Source organism: Quercus lobata, chromosome 2 (assembly GCF_001633185.2).
Source record: "Quercus lobata isolate SW786 chromosome 2, ValleyOak3.0 Primary Assembly, whole genome shotgun sequence".
Classification (NCBI taxonomy): Eukaryota; Viridiplantae; Streptophyta; class Magnoliopsida; order Fagales; family Fagaceae; genus Quercus; species Quercus lobata.
Window position 1 is genome coordinate 61,848,684 of NC_044905.1, and position 20,476 is coordinate 61,869,159.

General features: G+C 34.0%; 1 protein-coding gene across 3 annotated transcripts; it reads right to left on the reverse strand.

Annotated features, from left to right (window-relative positions):
* Window positions 1–1,378: 1,378 nt before the first annotated feature.
* LOC115976079 lies at window positions 1,379–18,385 on the reverse strand. Of its 3 annotated transcripts, XM_031097174.1 has the most exons (16): window positions 18,188–18,385; window positions 16,686–16,793; window positions 15,044–15,586; window positions 14,699–14,975; window positions 12,617–12,912; window positions 11,011–11,193; window positions 10,026–10,781; window positions 9,810–9,901; window positions 9,647–9,706; window positions 9,472–9,560; window positions 7,947–8,528; window positions 7,485–7,559; window positions 5,417–5,487; window positions 5,260–5,317; window positions 2,688–2,943; window positions 1,379–2,468 (listed from the first exon to the last, which is right to left on the reverse strand). In XM_031097174.1, the coding sequence occupies exons 3-16, from the start codon at window positions 15,451–15,453 to the stop codon at window positions 1,747–1,749; spliced, it is 3,927 nt and encodes a 1,308-aa protein (XP_030953034.1). In that variant the 5' UTR covers window positions 15,454–15,586; window positions 16,686–16,793; window positions 18,188–18,385; the 3' UTR covers window positions 1,379–1,746. The 3 variants fall into 3 exon arrangements, with proteins under 3 accessions (XP_030953034.1, XP_030953035.1, XP_030953033.1); XM_031097175.1 differs by lacking the exon at window positions 16,686–16,793 and having other exon boundaries at window positions 12,617–12,900; XM_031097173.1 differs by lacking the exon at window positions 16,686–16,793.
* Between the last annotated feature and the right edge of the window lie 2,091 nt (window positions 18,386–20,476).

Here is a 20,476-nt window from a genome sequence, read left to right on the forward strand (position 1 = left end):
TAGATTTAAACATATAGAATATTATATATGTATATGTATAAATGTATAAATCGCATTAATATAGACTCAATATTGAATTGTGTAAGTTTGTACACAAGTTCATAAGATATTAAAATATTATTTGTAATTTGTTGATAATATAAATAGTCCATTTCGTAGTAAAAATAATATATAATTTTTAACAAAATGTTTTTTTTTTTAATACAATACATGGTTGGTGAATCTAATTTTCATGAGTTTTTAAACAAAAATAATATTATCTAATTTCTGCAAATAATTTAATTTCAACTATAATTTAGTTATTAATTATTAGCATAGATTTGTGAAAAGGTAAAAAATTCTAGTCGTGGTGTTTACTATATATTTACTATATATTGAAAAATAATAAGTTGATCAAGTAGCTCATAAACAAGCTCAAACTTGTTCGAAAATAAAAAGGAATGAAACTTTAACGTGCAATATAGCTTAGTGATGAGCTCAAACTCAACTTGTGTTCCCAAAAAAATAAAAAAATCTATCTTGAACTTTTAATTTTCTAAATACTTGGCTTGGCTCAGCTCACCTCATTTATAGCACTAAAGGCTAGCCTCGTGAGCATCAATGCCATGTGCCAAGGCATCCTCGTGTAAAATTAAATCATAGAATGAATCTTTTAAGGAAAAACAGATAAAATCATTAAAACAAATGAAAAACTTGATTATGTCAACCAAAGGCCAGGGCTGAAGTTAAAAGACATACCTCAGCCATACACAACTGCGTGCAAATTAATCAGGGCTTAGGAAAAGGACACCCTGGCAAATCATTCCAGGTTAAAAATAAATCCTGCCAAGAAAATCCAAGGTAGATGACTAATTCTTGACATGCTCCCTGCAATCATCATAAGGTTTAGTTCAAAAATAAAATCCCTAAAGTCATCATCATTTAAAATGGCATATGGGACTTCCTGCCACTGAGCATGACCACCTACCCTTAAGAAATAATATCACAAAATTATAGCTTATTAACAGTCCATATATACAGTGTATGACTTTCAAAGAATAACAACAGAACAAAGATTGGTAAGAAAGATCTTACCATCTGCTAGCCTGAGAGACTACAAAAAATCAGAAACCTGAAAATACAGCAAAAGTATGAAGTAAAAGAGCAAAAACCAATTTGTTTGATGAAAACTTGAACCTTGATTATATTCAGATCACTACTTAATGAATCCTACTTTCTCAAAGAAAAATCCTTGATGCACAAAACCTAGAATGAGATTAATGCATTACCACAGCATCGACAGTAACAGACAATAGGTTCAAATTGTCCATAAGGAATCATAAACAGAAAGGCATGGAAAGAAGGAAATACCTCAAATTTGAGTAAGCCAGCCAGCAGATAATAGAACAAAAAGCTGATTTTATTAGAAATATAAAATGTATGTACAAGAGGCGTTGTTCTCTCCTTTGTGACAGCTACAGCCAGATACAGTGTTTGCTAAGATATAATTTCTAGGACATACTAACTTGTACCTTGAACAAAAATTTACAGTCGAAGTCACCAACTTAATACAGGAGCAAAATCCAAAACATCCGAAAGGTTCACTCGAAAATCAACTTGTGCAGGAGTCTACAAAAGAATTTATATAACCTAATTGTGAACCGGACAGCCGAATGACCATCCCTGTAACGGGTCATTTCTTGACAACAGCAACTTTGTTTTGTTTGTCAATGGTATAATGAACAAGACTATACAAAGAAAGCAACTTCAAACTATCATATTTAAATCTGAAAGGTCGTCCATTGGAATTTCAAGGCCCATGAAGTCATCATCTTGCAAACCATCTTCATCAATGTTCAGCCATGAACCCAGATCCTGCTCCTGATCATCAAGATCATCAGGCACACCTAATACATCCATTCCCGGTAATTGTAGATGGGATAAATCAAGAGACTCAGAGTCATCCAATACCTCCAAGCCAAACTCATTTTTTGCCTTGACATTGCCACTCTTAGTAAGTTCATTTGACTTTGATACTGAAGGCAACGCTGGTTTAGGTTGCTCTGACATCTTGCCAACAAGACCATTTACAGACGCAGATAGCTGAGTTGTTTTCTTAGGCTTTGTTTTAGATTTCCTTTCCAGCTTAACATTGGATAAAGCTGGCCGACCAATTTTAGTATTCCCATTTCTAGATATGATCTCTCTGCTGTGTCCCTTTCCATCTCTGTCCCTCTCACTTCTCTTTCCTTTGGCACTACTTGATAGAGAACTACCAATGCCTGATGGGGAACTCGAAGTACCTATAGTACCACCGACATCATCGAGTAATAATTCCCTCTTCTTCACCCTATTTGACCATGTATCTTCTCTACTAGTAGTTTGTTCGGATAAGTGATTCACAGGTGGAAGCACATCCAAGGAGTTAATATCATGGTTGTCTGCATTTTGACTAAATTGTGAAGGGCTTTTCTGTGAACTCAAGGAACCTGCAAAAGAAACAAAAGATAACAGTCCACAACTAAATCACATCACACTAACACAACAAAAAAGACGGAATAAATCCGAAGACTGCAAATCCCCACAAAGAACTTTTCCCAAGGGATCATACTGGATGTAAAAAATAAATGTTCAAAGATATATGGAACATTAAGCAGATCACAATTATTTTTCCCATAAGGCAACAGAGAAAATACCAGAAAACCTACCTTCCATAGAACGGATGGAGGCATATGGTTTGGTTGATTCACCCTCTGTGGTAGAATCAGATGGACGTGCACCATTAAGGTTGGAAGACCTAGAAAGAAACATATCCTTAAATAAGGGCTCACTGAAGCAACTCTTTCCTGTATCTTCAAATTGATGACATCGTTCTAATGTCCGTTTAACAAATGCCATCGCAGCATGCTTGGCCACTTTGTTACTGGAACTCTTCCCACCAGTGCCATGAGGACCCCAACATGTCTATAAAACAACAACTGTATTAAATTCCAATCCACCACATATGCAAATAAACTTTCAGAAATAGAACTCCAGCAGCATTTCACCATGTGATAGCCTCAGACATGATAATCAGACGAGGCAAAAATAATTTCCCAAGACAATCTAGATGCCCTCAATCAGAATTATGTTAAATTGAAAAAAGAAAGAAAAGAAAGAACACATGAAAGCAAACAGTAAAGAAATTGCAGGAAAAACATATAATGAAAATCAAGATGAATATACAAATGAAATACACACACACCGAAATCAATGCAGACAGGGAGCACGCTTAAATAGAGTCATCCACCATGGTCAGAATTTTTGGATCAAAAGCTGTTGGTGCAAACTTAGAGACACTCTCCATTTGATATAACAACTTTGCAACTAAACAGCGATTCCTATAATTTGCAAGATTTTAGATTTTTTTATTTACCCCACAGAAAATATCTAAAGAGAATCAAAAGAAGAAATCCTCCATGGAAGCATGTGTTTACAGACCTTAACTGCCAAATTTTTTTTAAAAGTTGGTTGACGCATACAGTTTTCTCATAAATTTGTTACAACTTACAAGTACCACTCCTTAATTGAGTCTAAGAAAAGCCTAACTATAACAAGACTGCCAGCAATACACCATGATCCAGTAGGCCTTGTAACTAGGACTTTTAGGGCCCGTTTGGTTGGAGGAGAGGAAAAGTGGGAGTATAGAAAATGGAAAGAGGATAGAAGAAATTTAGTTTTCTCTCATTTGTGTTTGATTGAGAAGATGGAAAAGTGGAGATGGAAAACTTATTTGTTTGGTTGAGAAGAAAAATGAGAGGATGGAAAATGAAGTTGGTATAAATTTACAATTATATCCCCCATTAAATAAAACAAAAAAAGTAAAAAATTTGTTATTAAAAAAATTGTGTATGGACACTTCTTTTTTTTTTAAATAGCACAAGTCAAAGCAAGATGAGCACCAAAAAATAAATAAATAAAATACTGAGGAGTACAAGAAAAGCCAAAAAAAAAAAAGTAGTAGAAAAAACAGAAGAAAAAAAAAAAAGCAAATGGCAAGAACATGCCCAGAAGAAGAAGAAAAAGAAAAAAAGGCAAGAACATCACCCATGTGCACTGTGCACATGGGCATTTTGGTCAGCCCAAATTGAGCTTTTCTCCCCATTTTGGTGAGAACTTTTTGGTGGGCCCAGGGAGAAAACACCCGGGCCCCACCACTTATTTTCCCTCCTCCCCTCCCAACCAAATAACCACTTAAAATGCTATCTCTCCACTTTTCTCTTCTAAATTTTCCATCCTCCCTAAAATCCCTCTAAATAAACACACCATTAAGGATGGGGCAATGTGGCCATAGGTCTTAGCTCCATATCTTATCAAAAATAACAAAGAAAAAGAAAATCCAGTTGCTTAACACTTGTATACTGGCCCAAGATTCCTCATTATTAGATTTAAATCCACTTAAGAGCAACAATAGAAACAGGTAACAACTTGGACAAAAACCATAAGGTCTTGACCCATTTCAGTGGACATGGTTTTCAATAATAGTCGTCTATAATGACAATCAAACTTGAAGCAAATCTTAAAAGAAGTCATTCAGGAAAGCCATCATAAATCAGAATATTAAATACCAAGGTTTAAACTTTAAGGGTTCCTTGAGACCTAGAATATACTGCATTTTTCACTTTCTCCATCCTTTTTTTATTATTTAATTGATGCACCCCCCCCCCCCTTCTTCTCTCTCTCTCTCTCTCTCTCTCTCTCTCTATCTCTTAACAGTAGAGATTTTCATCTTGAAGAGAGCAAGGAGGTTTTTTTTTTTTTTTTGGGTTGGGGGGTGTGGGGGGGGGGAGGTAGTCAACAATATTGTCCGTCTAAAGAAACACCAAATGGAAACTGATAAGATCATCCTTAGTCGATAATTTTAGGAAACCCTTCCAGTTGTTGATGTTATGTACTTAACAAACATGGACCTGAAGAATTGAGGTGCGCAAACCATTACCATCTCCTATTTTCCTCTTCTTGTTCTGTATGGTCCAGCATTACACCTACTCTGCTTCCTGGCCCTCACTGGAGTAGTTACAAGAAGCTTTAGGGGCTGCTAATATCAATTTTGCTACAGTTTTATTTTATTTTATTTTTTTGTCCATCTTTTTTCCTTTTTCCTTTTTCACCATGTCATTTTAGCTCTTGGTTATGCCCCACCAAAGTCATATCAATATTTTCAAACAAGGAACATGGGAGCTAATTCCAAATTAAAGACAAAAGAGGGGGATACAGAATACTGAACATTAAGAAGATTACCATATACTTCTCATAGGCCATTCTCACAAGTCTGTCAAGGGCACGTTGTTCAAACTCCCTACACAAGAATAGAATGTTTTGTTTACACCATGCTGAACAAAAGCTTAGGTTAAACATAGCATGGAAGATTTTCAGAAAATAAAGCATTAAATCTTACTTTTCTTGAAGATCTTTCATGGCTGAGGAAGACTTCAACAGTCTATCTAGCAAGTCTTTCTTCTTGGAAAACTAGCGCATCAACAAACACATTCATATGATGAGAATCTTATAAAAAGAATCTAGCTCATTGTAAGATGGAAAGTTCAACTATAAATAATGTCAGGATACATGCGAAATGAATATTCCTTTTCCATTTCCAACTCCATTTTTTTTCCCATTATAAATACATTTACTTGAAAAAAATTTCAACTAAAATAGGTATATCCACTACATAGACTATTCCATACTAACCATAAGCGGACAGGAGGTTGTAAATGAACACAATAAAGAAGAGAGAATATAAAGGCTTTTGCAAAGGTTCAAATAAGGAGAGTGATCCACTATCATCACTTTTATTTGTTCTAGTGATGGAGGTGTTGAGTAAGACACTCTCAAAAGCTGTAGAAGGGCGGTTTATTCAGGGGGAGGAAGGGAAAGTGAGCCTCTAATGATTTCACATCTCTTGCTTGCAGATGACACGGTGATTTGGTGTGGGAATGATCTAGAAGAGATTGGCTATTTGGAGTTCTGTAGTGTTTTAAAACTCTCCTTGGGTTAAAAAGTAATTTAAGCAAATCCGAAATTGTTCCCACTGGAGAAGTTCCAAAAATATCAGAGAGCTTGGCTGAGATTCTTGGTTGTATGATATTGACTCTACCTATGAAATAATTGGTACTACCATTGGGGACTAGTTATAAATTCAAAGCAATATGGGACCCAATTCTGGAGAAGATGGAAAGGAAGTTGGACGGTAGGAAGAAGGTTTATTTTCCAACTTCATTTTGCTTAAGAGTAAACTCTCCAACAACTTACCCTAAAGTTTTCCTAAGTGAATTGGACAACAATCTATAAGCCAATTCAATACAGTGGACTGGGGGTCCGAAGCCTAGAATGATTTAACAGTGCTTTGCTGGGGAAAAAGTTGTGGTGGGTATCCTATGGGCTATGGATATTGATACATTATGGAAAACCATGGTGGCTACAAGATTTGGCAATATATTGGGAGGTTGGACTTAAGGGGTCTTAAAGGTCTCTTTTGGAAACATATTCAAAATGGGTGGGGGAAATTCACTGCTTTTATTGGGGTTGAGGTCAGTAATGGCTACCGCATTCAGTTTTGGCTAGACTTATGGTGTGGGGATGTCATTCTTAAGAAGGCCTTTCCGGCACGATTTCACATAACTCAGAATAAAGAGGCTTCTGTAACAGACCATATGAACTGGACTAATGGTGTTTTGCATTGGGATGTTTTGTTTATCTGGGTTGTTCATGATTAGAAGTTGGGGATTCTACAATCATTTTTGGCTCCTCTCAAGTCCGCCAAGGTTACTAGGGATAGGGAAGACCGGATGTGCTGGATCCCGTTAGGAGTGGTATTTTTGCAGTCAGGTCATATTATAAGGCTATTACTCCTGGTAGTTCACAAAACATTTTGTGGAAAAGTATTTGGAAAGTCAAGGTTCCTGCTAAAAGTAATTTTTTTCACTTGGACAGCAGCTAGGGGGAAAATTCTACGGATAATCCAGAGGCCTCATATTTGTACTGTCGAGTGATGTTGCATGTGCAAGAACAGTGGGGAGACTACAGACCATTTCCTTCTTCATTGTGCTTGCGCACAATTTACTCTCTTTGATTTTGTATGTTTGGTATACATTGGGCTTTGCTCAGGAGTGTAGTGAATTTTCAGGCTTGCCAGAAAGGGAGTTTTGGTCAACATTGTTTTGTGGATATATGGGATGGTCATTCCCTTAAGTGCTATGTGGACTATTTGGCAGGAAAGAAACCAGCCTACTTTTGAAGGGGTAAAACATTCATTTTTGGAGCTAAAATAGTTTTTCTTACCACCTATGTATGGTGATGGCTGCATTCAGTGGTCACTCATTTTCCCCCTTGGAGGAACTTCTAATCTATGTGATTTCCGATAAATATTGTGGTATCCCTAGTACACTACCTGTGTACAAGGGGAGCCTGACTGTTTCGAATACTTGATAAAATTTACCTAAAAAAAATAAAAAGGTATCAAATACCTGTCCTTGGGACTTCTCTTCTAATCTACTGATTTCGTCACTGATTCCCTCATCCTCCATCTGTGCCATGTCAGGCTGAATAACAAAGAACATGCAATCAACATACTACAGTTAAAACACCTCAATAACAAAGGTAAAAGAGCATGATATAAAGCATTCAAGCATAACTAGGAAAAAATAAAACCCCATAGCCCCTACACCATCACCCCCCCCCAAACAACACAAAAAATCAGAAAAAGAGCAGAAGCTTCAAGGGGACATATCAGAACAAGAGTAGAAGCTTAAGGGGACTTCTTTTTCATAATGATACAGAAATCAAACATTTGATAAATATAAGCAGCCAATTATGTAACTGTCAAAATAATCTCTGAGATCGTATTTAACAATAAAAAAATCTCCACCATCTAATGGAACAAAAGAGAATGTAAAATTAGTACTAGAGTGCTGGTAGAAGTGACTTACCACAGGTTCTGGAAAAATACCAATACTTTGAATCTCCAGGAGAAGTTTTTCATTTATATGCATATTATCATACAGATATTCTGAACAGCCCATGCTAGGCATCAATGCTTGATCTGAATGTAAACCATTTGGAGAATGACCAAAGTTTGAGTTCATCCCTGTGTTCAGGAAGCCCACCATATCACTTTCGGGTTCATCGTGCTCCATCTTACCAGTTATCCTATAGCCGTTAAAAGCAGTAGGCCCAGCAAACTGAAAGTTAATTAATGACTGGTGGTTCAAACTATTTGATTCCAAATCTCCATCCATCTCATATGCACTAAATTTTAGGTCTTCAATTCCATTACTACAATCCTCCTCGGAAATGAGAGCTGCTATGAGTCTCTGATATAAAGGAATCACACTATGATCCCCTATACCTGGTACTAACTGTTCTGAAAGAAGTTCGATGCTTCTTGCTTCAGTAGCAGGCTCCATCTCTCTCTCATGTTCAATAAACCCAAATCCATTAGGAACGGTACTGCAGCCATTAACATTAGAATGAACTGGGGTTGATGTAGGAACCAAGTAATCAAGCTTTCCCTGACAAATTAAACGAAAATAAATAAAATATTATAATTGCTCTTAAATATGAAAGGATTTTAACTAAGAAAACTACGACACTCCGAACTATATATAGATAGACAGATAAAGACCATACCTTAATTTGCACTATTCAGAAACCACAAAAATTTTAAAACATTATACTCCAAACTACACGAAAAAACTTTTAAAAAAATTTTAAGTGACCAAGAAATATGATACTGGCTAAAAAAAAAAGTACTTAAACATGTAGCTAGTAAGCTTCAAATTCATTATAAAAAGAATAAAAAAAGTGTGTTTCAATTCTCAATATTAGGTTCAAGGCTCTAAGAGTTGATACTCACGGACTTAATAATACAACCTTAGTGCAGTGACACAACTTCATATAATAAAACAAATAAACAAAAGAATAAATAGTAAACTATAAAAAAATAATAATAATAATAAATAAAGAAGATGGGAAGGGAGAAGATAAAAGGACAAAAACAGTAAAATACAAGATAGAAAAACATGAAGAACTCCAAATTGGCAAAAACAAAATCACTTATATGCATATAACCATTTTTCTTTATGTCATTTGAATATCCTATGATTAACAAAGACTGCATCCACAAATCTGAATAGAGCAAGTAAATCTGCCAAAGCAACTACAATGTAAAGAATTTACTTCTTTTTGTCTTATTTTAATTTTAGGGTAAATATCAGGTTGCTTGTTAATTAATTAAAACAACAAATGGATTTCTGATCCTATAAATCATAGAAACAAACACGAAAACCTGATAAGTTTCCACCAAGTCAAAGAGATAACTTGTTATATGAAATGCAATTATGCTGCCAACTTTACCTATACCACTTTTTTTTTTTAACACAGTGAAAACAAAGTCTGCAAGATATGATTATATATCTGATATAAAATTTAGCAATAGAAAGGGTGGGCCATTACTTGTTGCTTTAAGAAAGCAATGTCAGCATCAGATATAAATCCAAAAAGTGACTCCATCTGCTTCCAAAAGGAGCTGGAAAAGGCACGAGCTGCAGCAACAATCAAATCAATTAACCCAACAACTACAAGTATTTTGGCAACAAGACGAATGCAAAATTTTCAGTGAGAACAATACCAGGATTAATGACAGCAGTTGCCGCAGCCAATAGCTCCTCATGCCCATCATCTGACCCAACTAAATAAAATAAAACCAAAAGTGATTAAGAGGAAAAAAAATAAATAACCACAGAAACTTAAGGGTTTATAAATGTTCTCTTAAACAGTTGTAGTTCAACTACCAAGAAAATCTGCTGCATTGATCGCAGTATGCTTTTGACGAGCATACGGCTTACGGTCAGAAAGTTTCCTAGTTGGTGGACGACCTGCCTTGCTGAATGAAAGATTTCATAAAACTATTAGAAATCAATCCAAGTGGCCCAATATTGTTAGACAACAAATTTGGGAGAAATTTATTAGACAACCAGAAAAAAAGATATTTGATGAAAATGTCTAACCTTTCAGTCTTATCAAGACCAAGCCTGGCACTCCTAAGCTGTTTAGCTGTTCCGACATTACCAAGCTTCTCAACTGTCATTGGCATGAGAGATCTTGTGGAAGTAAAACCACGCCCAGTTCTCCCTTGTCTTCGAACACTATCTCCAATTTCTTCCCCAGTAATTGGCTTGTTCTTTCTTGACGGCAGGACCAAAGCGGACACCTTTTGTACATTCTGCCCAACCTTCTCATCTATCTCATCAGACTTTTTGCACTTATCCCTGGATTTAGTTTCCACAGCCCCTGACTCCTCACTTTCAGATAAGGCGGCTGAAGACAAGGTTTCACCTTTTAATTTCACTTGTTGAGGAGAACTGCCAGGCATGCGTCTGGCAAATCCCAACCCAATGTCATTACCAACAACATCAGATCCAGTATCCAGAGCAGGAGTTTCATCATTACTTGAAACAATAGGAACAAGATTTTTTCTTCTTGCAGTACGGGAGATCTTCTGTGGCCTCTGGCCAGCCCAATGGGCAACAGGTGGGGATGAAGACTGTGTTGAGGCCATTCGTTTGCGATTATTGGATCCAACAGCAGCAGGGGGCTTGTTTGTGCAATTAGATAGTTCCCAGTCATTAGGAACATTCGCTCTCTGGACAACAGGGGACAACTTTGGTGCAACACCAGAACCTGATCTTGGAGCCCGAACAGATGCATTCATTTTCGTGTTTGAAGTAGGACTAGCTGAATTGAAATCATCACGAACATTTGTCCTGAGCATTGCACAACACAAGGAAAATGAAAATTATTATTAAGAAAAACAAAAAACAAAAGAGTCAGAGAAAAGGGGGCTTTCAATATCAAACTAAAGGCTCCTCCAACAGAAAATAATGGAACACAAGCCTCCAAAGAAGAAAATAATTTTCATAAGAAACAATTGCAATTATAATATGGTCAAGAAGACAAAGTGACCAAAACTCAAGAAAATAAGGATGCACATACTTATTAATAGCTCTAATGTTCACCCTTTCCTTATCTGAACCAATAGGACGATCTCTCCTATCATTGATCAGGGAACTATTGTCGGCATCGGTCCTAGGGACAGATGAACGCATGCCAAAGCCAGTCTGTTGAGAGTTACCATCTGATTTTCCAACTCCAACAACTCCATTAGGGACTCCTGGCCTATATAAAGACACATTTCAATATTACCTCTCAAATAAAGAATTATTAATGATAAAACTTACCAAAAAAAAAAGAGTTATAAATGATAATTATTAAAATTAAAATTAATTAAAGTTTGTTTCATAAAATGACAGTCAATTCCTCCCCCCAAAAAAAAGACTTAAATGTTCAAAGAAATGTCACTTGAAACAGATGCCCTAACATCTAAGTTTCCCCTACACTTACTTAATTCTTTGAGTTAGGGTAGCCTTTTCCCATCTATACTACAAGGCTAAATCCTAAAGAAAAGTACTCTTTCATTCTTCACAATTCAATTTATGGGCTTGATTCTAATTAAAACTTGCAGAAAGTTAACCAATCAGCATTGCTAGGCCAAAAAAGAAATTACACAATATCTAAACAGAGATTTGTATCCTTAGCATCAAGTGCTTTCACCTTTTAAGCAGTATGTGAATATGATATAATAGACAAAGTGTCAGTTTCTGGATATTTTGAAATATAAAAATGAATATTGTAAGTTCAAAATTGCAAATATATTTTCCTGGACTTCATTAAACTTTGAGTCCTATAAACCAAATATGCATCCATAAGGCAATAGTTGCGTGCCTAATGCAATGAGGTGAAACCAAAGGTTTACTAACCATTAATATCACACATTGAGGTGTTTTCCTTAACTTTTTACCTTGAGTGTAGCCTATATAAGGATAATACAGCATTGAATGATGACACAGAAAAAATAATAAATGAATTTGAATATAAAAGAATGAAACCCAAAAAAAAAAATTTACCATTTATGCGTGTCTTTACTTGCCCTCTTGCCTAGTTAATACATTACTACTTTAAAAAGATGCTAATTTGTACTTCCTTACTACTCTCAATGTTAGCAGTAAACCTATCTCTTAAACCATAAAAATTAAGAATAACATCCAACTAAACCTACATGGTGTAAAAACCTCAGATGCATAAAGCAGAAACTCTACCCCTTTTAAAAGTTTAGATCTCCTAAGAAGAATAAGAGTACATACTATTTAATGGGGAATACGCAGAAAGGAAAAAAAAGATAATAGAAGAGAGAAACAATGCAATTACAGTATAAGGAACATCATCTTTATCAACAATCATATCTACCCCCACAATATTTTTTAAGTGGAGGCTTCAACATATGGACCCAAGTTTATCAGCCATCAACAGCATTCTTTAGTTTTTATGCTATTCAGTAAAGGCTCTTAATGATTACAGAGGACACCTGTATCCTACAAAGTGCTAATTGTTATCAAGTTTCTCTCAGGGAAAAAATAAATAAATAAAAAACTACAACAAAATGGCAACTAAAAGAACCTGCATTGCCAAGTGGGTACTTTTAATAGATGCTATTATTAGAATAGTCACTATGAGATGTATGAATACTAGTAAGAAGTCAAACCTGAAACCATGGGATTCATTACTCAACCTCGACCGGGCATCAGCAACAGGTCTTTGCTGTATTCCCTGTTTAGGTTCCCGGTAGCCATCAATTGGTTTAGTTGACGTTGTACCTGGAGAAACATCTGGCTTAATACCAGAACGCTTCTTCTTCATTTTTGTCTTTTCCCAATCGACACCAATATTTAATGATCGATCCTCAGCCTGAACTGCACCACTATTTGCAAGCCTTAGCATTTCTCTGTCCCTATCTATAGCCCCAGATGGCCTGACAATGGCATTACTCTGCACATCCATCTAGATTTATCAGAGTCTATGTCAGACACCTCTTAGAGGAATAATAACTCAGGCAATGGGCATGTCACACAAAAATTTAGGTAGACCAAATAAAAACATATAGAGCAAGAAAATCCAGCATGCCACCAAATGCATAATATAATATAAGAACAATAACCTGAACAGGTGCACAAACACATATACATATAATGTAAGAAACTACAAAGTAAATAAGTTACCTGCTAGAACTGAAATGAATAAAAACATATAAACAACAATAAATACCATATCGTCTCACACAATCTAGACAAGAAGAAAAAAATTTCAAACTAAGTAATAACTGTAAAGGGAAAATTTAACTGAAAGAGAGCTTTCACATTACATGGCAGCAATGTATATACATAAACACAGTTGTCAAAATGTGAATCATATTATGAATCAGTTTTGTTTTGTTTTATTTTATTTTTTTCATGTATCATATCTTGTATCGTAAGATACACAAACACCTAAAAAAAGTATAAATATATATATAAAAGGTATATTCATTATAAATTTCTAATATATTCAACTAATGACTAATTTAATCATTAATTATGTAATAATATTTAGCAAAGCTAACTAAACAAATCAATTTAAAATGCGTTTATAACATCCATGTTCAAATTGATTTGTAATATATAACATATGAGCCAAAATTATCATTTTTTTCTCATCATATTCGTCATCTTTCCCAATCAATTCCATCTAATTCAATGTTATCATCATGTTCATCATTTTGCAAAGTTATTTCTTCATTGACATTTTCTTCCTTATCATCAACATTTACTATTTTTTCATTTTCTTTTGTTTTAATTATTATTTTTATATCAAGGCATTCTAGCTTCTTAACAGACAACTCAAAATGAAAATCTTAGAGAAACTTAGAACTTTAAAATAGAAGAACAATATGTGAAACCCCAAATCCGAGACCAATCAAAAAGAGTAAGAGCAAACAAATCCTTCAAATGATCCAAGGAGCTCTCCCTATCTTCAAAAGTAAGACCATTCCACTCCTTCGAAACTTATAACAAACATAAGATATAACAAAAATAAATACTAATTATATTTTCATTTAATACCTTATTCATGGAACAGAAATGCAAATATGAAAGTGAAGTGTCAAGTGAGTAGTCCAAATTTTTATTATGCTCAATCAAATAGCCCAATAATTTTATGTTAAAAACAAGTCTAACAACTTGTTGACTTGAATTAAAGCATAAATCTTAACAAAAAACTCAATTTAAGCCCACATAGCTATGTATTGTGCGATTTTACAATATGACACAATTCATACAATGTATAGTACAATTCATGAGCATGTTCGATAAATATCAATGATACAGTACTTTTTCACTCAAAACAATATGTATCAAGTATTGTAAGGTACTAAAAATTATGCATAAACATAAAAAATCATGTTATCCACAAGAACTATAACGTCATATGGTGATCGTCAAAAGGCAGCAACAAACAGAAATCAAAAACTAATAAGGAAAAACTTAGGTACAGTTCCGTAAGTGTGGTAGATTAGATTCCCCAATTGAATTCAAACACATGATTGCATTGACCTATAAAACAAAAATAGTGTTATCTTTTCAAAGGACAATTAAATTCAACTCATAAATGTGTTTGAATTTAATTGGGAAACCTAATGTACTACACCTAAGGTATTGTGTAGTTTTACCCAAAAATAATCCAAAAACCAATATGATAATTATAATAATTGTTGCAAGTTAATTAAATGAGACATTCATCCAAAGTAACATACCCTCACATCCAGCAAAGAAGTTCGAGTGCGCTTGTTTGGGACAGCATTTTTAGTCCTTTCTTCAGGTTTTTGCTGCTCAAGTTCAAAACCACTGGCAATGGCATGACTCTGAATTCCAATCTTACCTACATTTGTCCCCAAGACTGACCGATCATTTGATAACACACTAGACCGGTCATTAGAGAAACCATCTGATCGAGATCTCTTCTTTGATGGTATGCTTGGGAAAAATTTGTTAAATACAGATAAGGCTTCATTGAAAATTTTCATACGTTCCCTGTTAAATATTACAATGTTATAACTAGTTACAACTCCAATCTAAAATGCAAAGTAAATAAAAACTACCTCGCCTTGACAGAGCATTCACGAAGACCAGCCTTTGCTCGTTTGATTTCGTCTGCTAATGGTAGCAGCTTGCCTTTCGAATAAGCAGATGGAGAATCATCTGGTGAAATGCCAAGTGCAACACTAACATGTCGTTTAAACTCCACTTGGCGCATAGACTTATAATCTGCAACCACTGTCTTCGGATCAAAACGCATGCATTGGAAGAAGTTCAGCACATCTCCTTGTGTCACTGTGGAACTGCTTCTAGACATGTTTGGAAGAGAAGACAGAATTGGATTCTCCATGCTCTCACGAAAGCTGCTCGACCTATCCAATTGAGCAGCTATGTGGGATCCACGCTGCCCACTGGTGTATAATGGTCTATCCGGGCTACTAGAAGGCAAATCAAATTTGCTAGATGTTGCCATTGCATTAATTTCCACACATCCACTGTGTCACAAACCCAGAAAACACAGTGGTGCATGACAAATTTGAGATAATATAGCACATAAAGGCTGAATTTATGCTACTAACAATGACCAGCTGATCCAGACAGTTCTCCTGCAATGGAGAAACCAAATATGCAAATTACATAACATATGTAGGGGCTTCACATCCTATGTTTCTTAATGCTTGTAACATATATATAACTTGAAATTACAAGTAGATTGAAGGTCCAGACAAATCACTAATAGTTCATGACAAAACATGTTTGAGCATGCACATGTGCGCATCTCTTTGTGGATACACACAATAAAATAAACCAATATGCATAAACTATAGAACTTTAAAATCTATAATATTCACCCATTTTCACACTTTTGAGATCCAAAACAGAAGGTACTACAATACCCTCCATAGAGAAAAGATTTTTTTTGTACAGATGAACAACTTTGTCGATAAAGTGGATGGATGAAGCCCCCACAAAACGAAACTGCTATTTATTAATTTGTTTCAGTTGGTGTTACCTCTAGCTTCTACAAATTCATTTCTTTTATATTTTCTTGTACTGCCACTTGTTCGTCTCAACACACTCTATGCTTTTTGATAAGTAAGATTTAGTCCCAAGGAGAGGAGAAAGGGGAGATTCGAACTAATGACCTCTGCTTCATGAGGCGTGGTCCCCAGTCAATTATGCTATCACTTGGGGTTACACTCTTTGCTATACACTTTTTTCTTGAAGCATGTCATTTCCTTGGTCAAGGAAATTTAATTGCATCTCTCCATTGTTCTAACTAACTAGTATCCATGAAATGCAAAGCCTCATAATCTAAGTATCTCCCAAAATTATCAATTAGGATCAGAATGTTTATGCTCCAGTGATTTCCTAGTCTTTGCAAGCTTGTTTGAAGATTTTGCCAATCAAAGTAAGCCAACATATCTTTAGGAGAAAAAAAAAAATTAACAAGCTACTGGTCAAAAACCAAGTATCAATATCCTAATATTTTCCTTATCCTTAGTGAGGAACAAGAAAAAAGTGACATGAAATTACAATCTTCCTTGAAAACTTAAGTAACTAGCCCCTGCTAAAATTACACACAGAGAAGTGTTCAATCATTAATGCAATGGGTTGTCATAATTATAAATTTTAATTAAGACTAATATAATCCTTTTTTATAAGTAACATAATACATAATCAAGTTCAGACACAAGGACTTACATGCTGCATTAACAACAAAGTGAATCAACAACCTGGACTCCAACCTTGAACTGTTTTATAATAAATAACATTGCCAATTTACAACCCATGCCCCCTCCTGAGTAAGGACTGCATAGAGAGAGCAAGAATAACAAACAATTGTGCATTTGATTAATATCAGTCACAAAAAAATCCAACTTTGCTTATACTCAGGAATAAGGATCTTCTCCATTTACTTGTGAAATTAATGGATTCCATTTTACGATGAAGACTTAGCTGTCACAATACTAAAGATGTAAATAATGCAACATCATTTAAGATCAGTTATTATCCTTTAGTTAGTCGATTGAGATTTTAGATGACATGACATCATATAAACTTTTAGATTTGTCAAAATTACACTTTATCCTAAAATGGGCAGAAAAGCAAAATGGCTTTCTTAAATAGAGTAGTTAGTAAACTAAGTTTATATAAAAAAATAAAAAATAAAATTTTAAAAGGGACATATATGATATTGCCCGCACCCAAACAATGGCTGAAATTTTACTTGCACATGAAATAAACCTACATGGTAAAACTGTCACGACTAACATAGCTGGTCATACTCTTTTAATTTAAGGTAAAAATTATTGGATTAAGATCCTCTCCATTTCATATGGATCTACTTCACGGTTTCAAATTAAATATTACAAATCTAAACACGTATCTAGACCACCACATTTAAACGTCATCAATTTTTAAATGACGTAACAGCATGCACACTGTTAGACACAATTAGAAAGAAACAAATTATATATAAATATGTGTGTGTGTGTGTGTGTGTGTGTGTGTGTGTGAACAAAAAAATGGAGTCTCCATTTCACTTGGAATGAAGACAATCCGTGTCCAAAATGACCACCATTGATACATTAATTTCAACAGCAACTTTCCCAAAATCACTTGAATAACTTTCTGTAAATACCAGCCAGTAGGGGTAACAATTTTTTTCAAATTACATTCCCCTGTATAAAATTTTTTTTTTTTTTTTTTTTTAAACCCACTCTTTTTTTTTTGTCTGGTATTTCTCTGAAGTTCACTTTCTCAGTTAAATTATTCACCATTAAATTTTCCACCAATGACACAACATAAATTATCCTCTATTATATCATTCTAATTTAATTTAATTTAAATAATAATAAAACACACACACACACACACAAATTAAATAGACTGACACATAAATTTGGCTACTATAAGCTTAAAATTACTGTTTCTTCTTAATTATTCGATTTTTGTCTCAATCTCAGTTCATCAAACATAACCTAAGAGAAAAATCGCAAACAAAAAAGGAAACCCTAGAAGTTGAATCACAAGCAAAAACCCAGAAAAGGAAACCAAAATCCATCTTCAATTACCCAAAAATAAAAAAAAAATAAAAACTTAGAGCAAACCACAAAAAATAAAACCCTAGAAATTAAATCAGCATAGATTTTTTTAAAAATTTTAGAAAATTTTTAAAAAAAATAAAAAAGAAAATTGTATACCTTTCGAATTGTAGTATCAGTGTAGGTGCTCGCTACGATTGAGAGATTTAGGGAAAATTTAAGAGTTCATTTAGGTTTCGAATTTGGTATTTTTGAGGTTTGTTTTATGAGTTGGAGCTCGAAATCGAAGGTTCGTACAAACAAGCCATGGAGGACGAAGCACCCTGTGTTTTGATCGGCAATGAATTTGGGCTGTGTCCGAATTGCCGTTTTTGCCCATGTTTTGTTTTCTTTCTGATTTTTTAGCTGCTTTTTAAGTAGGGGTATTTTGGGAATAACACTAAAAGTGTTGAGCCGGCTTAAATGAAATCCAGCTTCAAGTTTATACTACCAAATCATATGTATTTTTTTTTTGTATATTTTAAGGTCATATGTAGTAAGAGAAATGATTGTGTGTTATTATTCCATTTGATTAAAAACAAAAAAAAAAAACAAAAAAAGAGTGAAATGATTGTGTGATTTGTAACAATATAAGCAATTGTTGATGTTAATTATTCCTTAACAAAAATCACATTAATTGAGGATTAAGGATGTGTTCAACTATTCATTACATAGAAATTTAGTATTTGCGGGTTTTGATAAATTCTCGAGATTTATAGTTTTTGTGAATTTCTCTATTTAGAATTTTAACTTTTTTATTTTAGTTCATAAATATTTCTTTTAACAGATTTTGTTTTCTTGATAATTATATTGTAATGAGGTATGTGTACATTATATTGTAGTGATAATAAATTGGAAATTTTGATTAGCAATGGTTAAAAGCATTGGTTTTCATTTAAAAAGTATAGTTCAATTTCCTTCTAAAAATAAAAAAGTACAGTTCAATTTATGATGTTGCGATTACTAAATGAGTATATATAAATATATGAATTTATTTTAAACATATGATATACATCTAAACATACCCTCTTACAAATTGATAATTTTTATGACTTAAAATTATCAACTATAAAAAAATTTAAAAATAAAAATAAAAACCTTGAATTTTCATGGAGTTAAAGAATCAAAATTCAAAAGTGGTGGTTTGACTATGAGTAATAGTGATAGAGGTCACGTGGTTTTGTGCAATAGACAACAAAAACTGGTTTTGATGGTAGTCGTGAACTTTTTGATTTCCAAATAAGTCTATATACAAGGCAATACTCGTGGAAATAGGAGTTGAAATGTTTGTGCCTTTGCATGATGATAAAAAATAAGAATAACGGTACAACAATGCCAATGATAAATAACGTTAAAAAACTTCTAACTCATTGGACCTAGTCGGTTGACTTTTAAACACATGGTCCTTACTTGTAAAATCGTAACAACTTAACATGCAAAGTAGCACATTAAAAAAAGAGTACTTTTAGGATTATGTCACTTGCTACATTTGTTGTCACATCTTGTTAAAGTGATCAATTATGAGCCGTGAACAATCGTTTTTACATAAACTAATCACTTTTTCTTTGCTAACAATACCAGACATCATGTTTCTCAAGAAAAGAAAGAAAAAAAAAATTGTGTCCCTAATTCCTCTTGACAAAAAAATAAAAGGTTAATAATAATAATAATAACCTATAATTAGTGACGAAGTCAAGATTTGACTCCAAAGAGTAAAATTTATAATTAATATACGTATCTCCATACATTTACAGACATATATAGAAACAAGTACATAACACACGAACACAACGCGAACACATCTATAAAATACTTAAGAACAATCATAATAATAAAATGATGCTTATGCCAATATAAAGCAGTATTTTATGTTAGAAAATCCGTTAAAAATAGCATATTTATTATATTTTTTTATTTGTTAGGATTTTTATATATTAATAAAAATCATGTTGTAATTATTTAATATTCAAAATGCCACTTATAATTCTCATGCAATAACTTTTATTAATTAGGTAAAAATCTCAAGTACAGCTTATGTCAGTTTTGTTACTTATAAAATTATTAAATTATTACAATTTGAAACCAAATAGTAACTGTGAGAGGCTAAGAGTACTAGTGTTATTGGGCCTGGTATGAGGAGTATGAAGGCCCAAGTGATAATCAACTTGATCCAAATAGGCCTAAATGACCCAGAAAAAGGGGCATTTTGTCGAAGAGTTGGATAGCTCGAGGAAGACTCTCGAATAAGGACCACGCGAGAAAAGTGAGATGGAGACCATACGAGGCCAGAATATGGGAGCTGAGGGAGGCAATAGTAACTAGTATGGATAAGGAGGAAGGGAAGCTTTCCAAAAAAGCATTCATCACCTCCACATTGAATACACTGCACCAATCATACCAGCCACATTA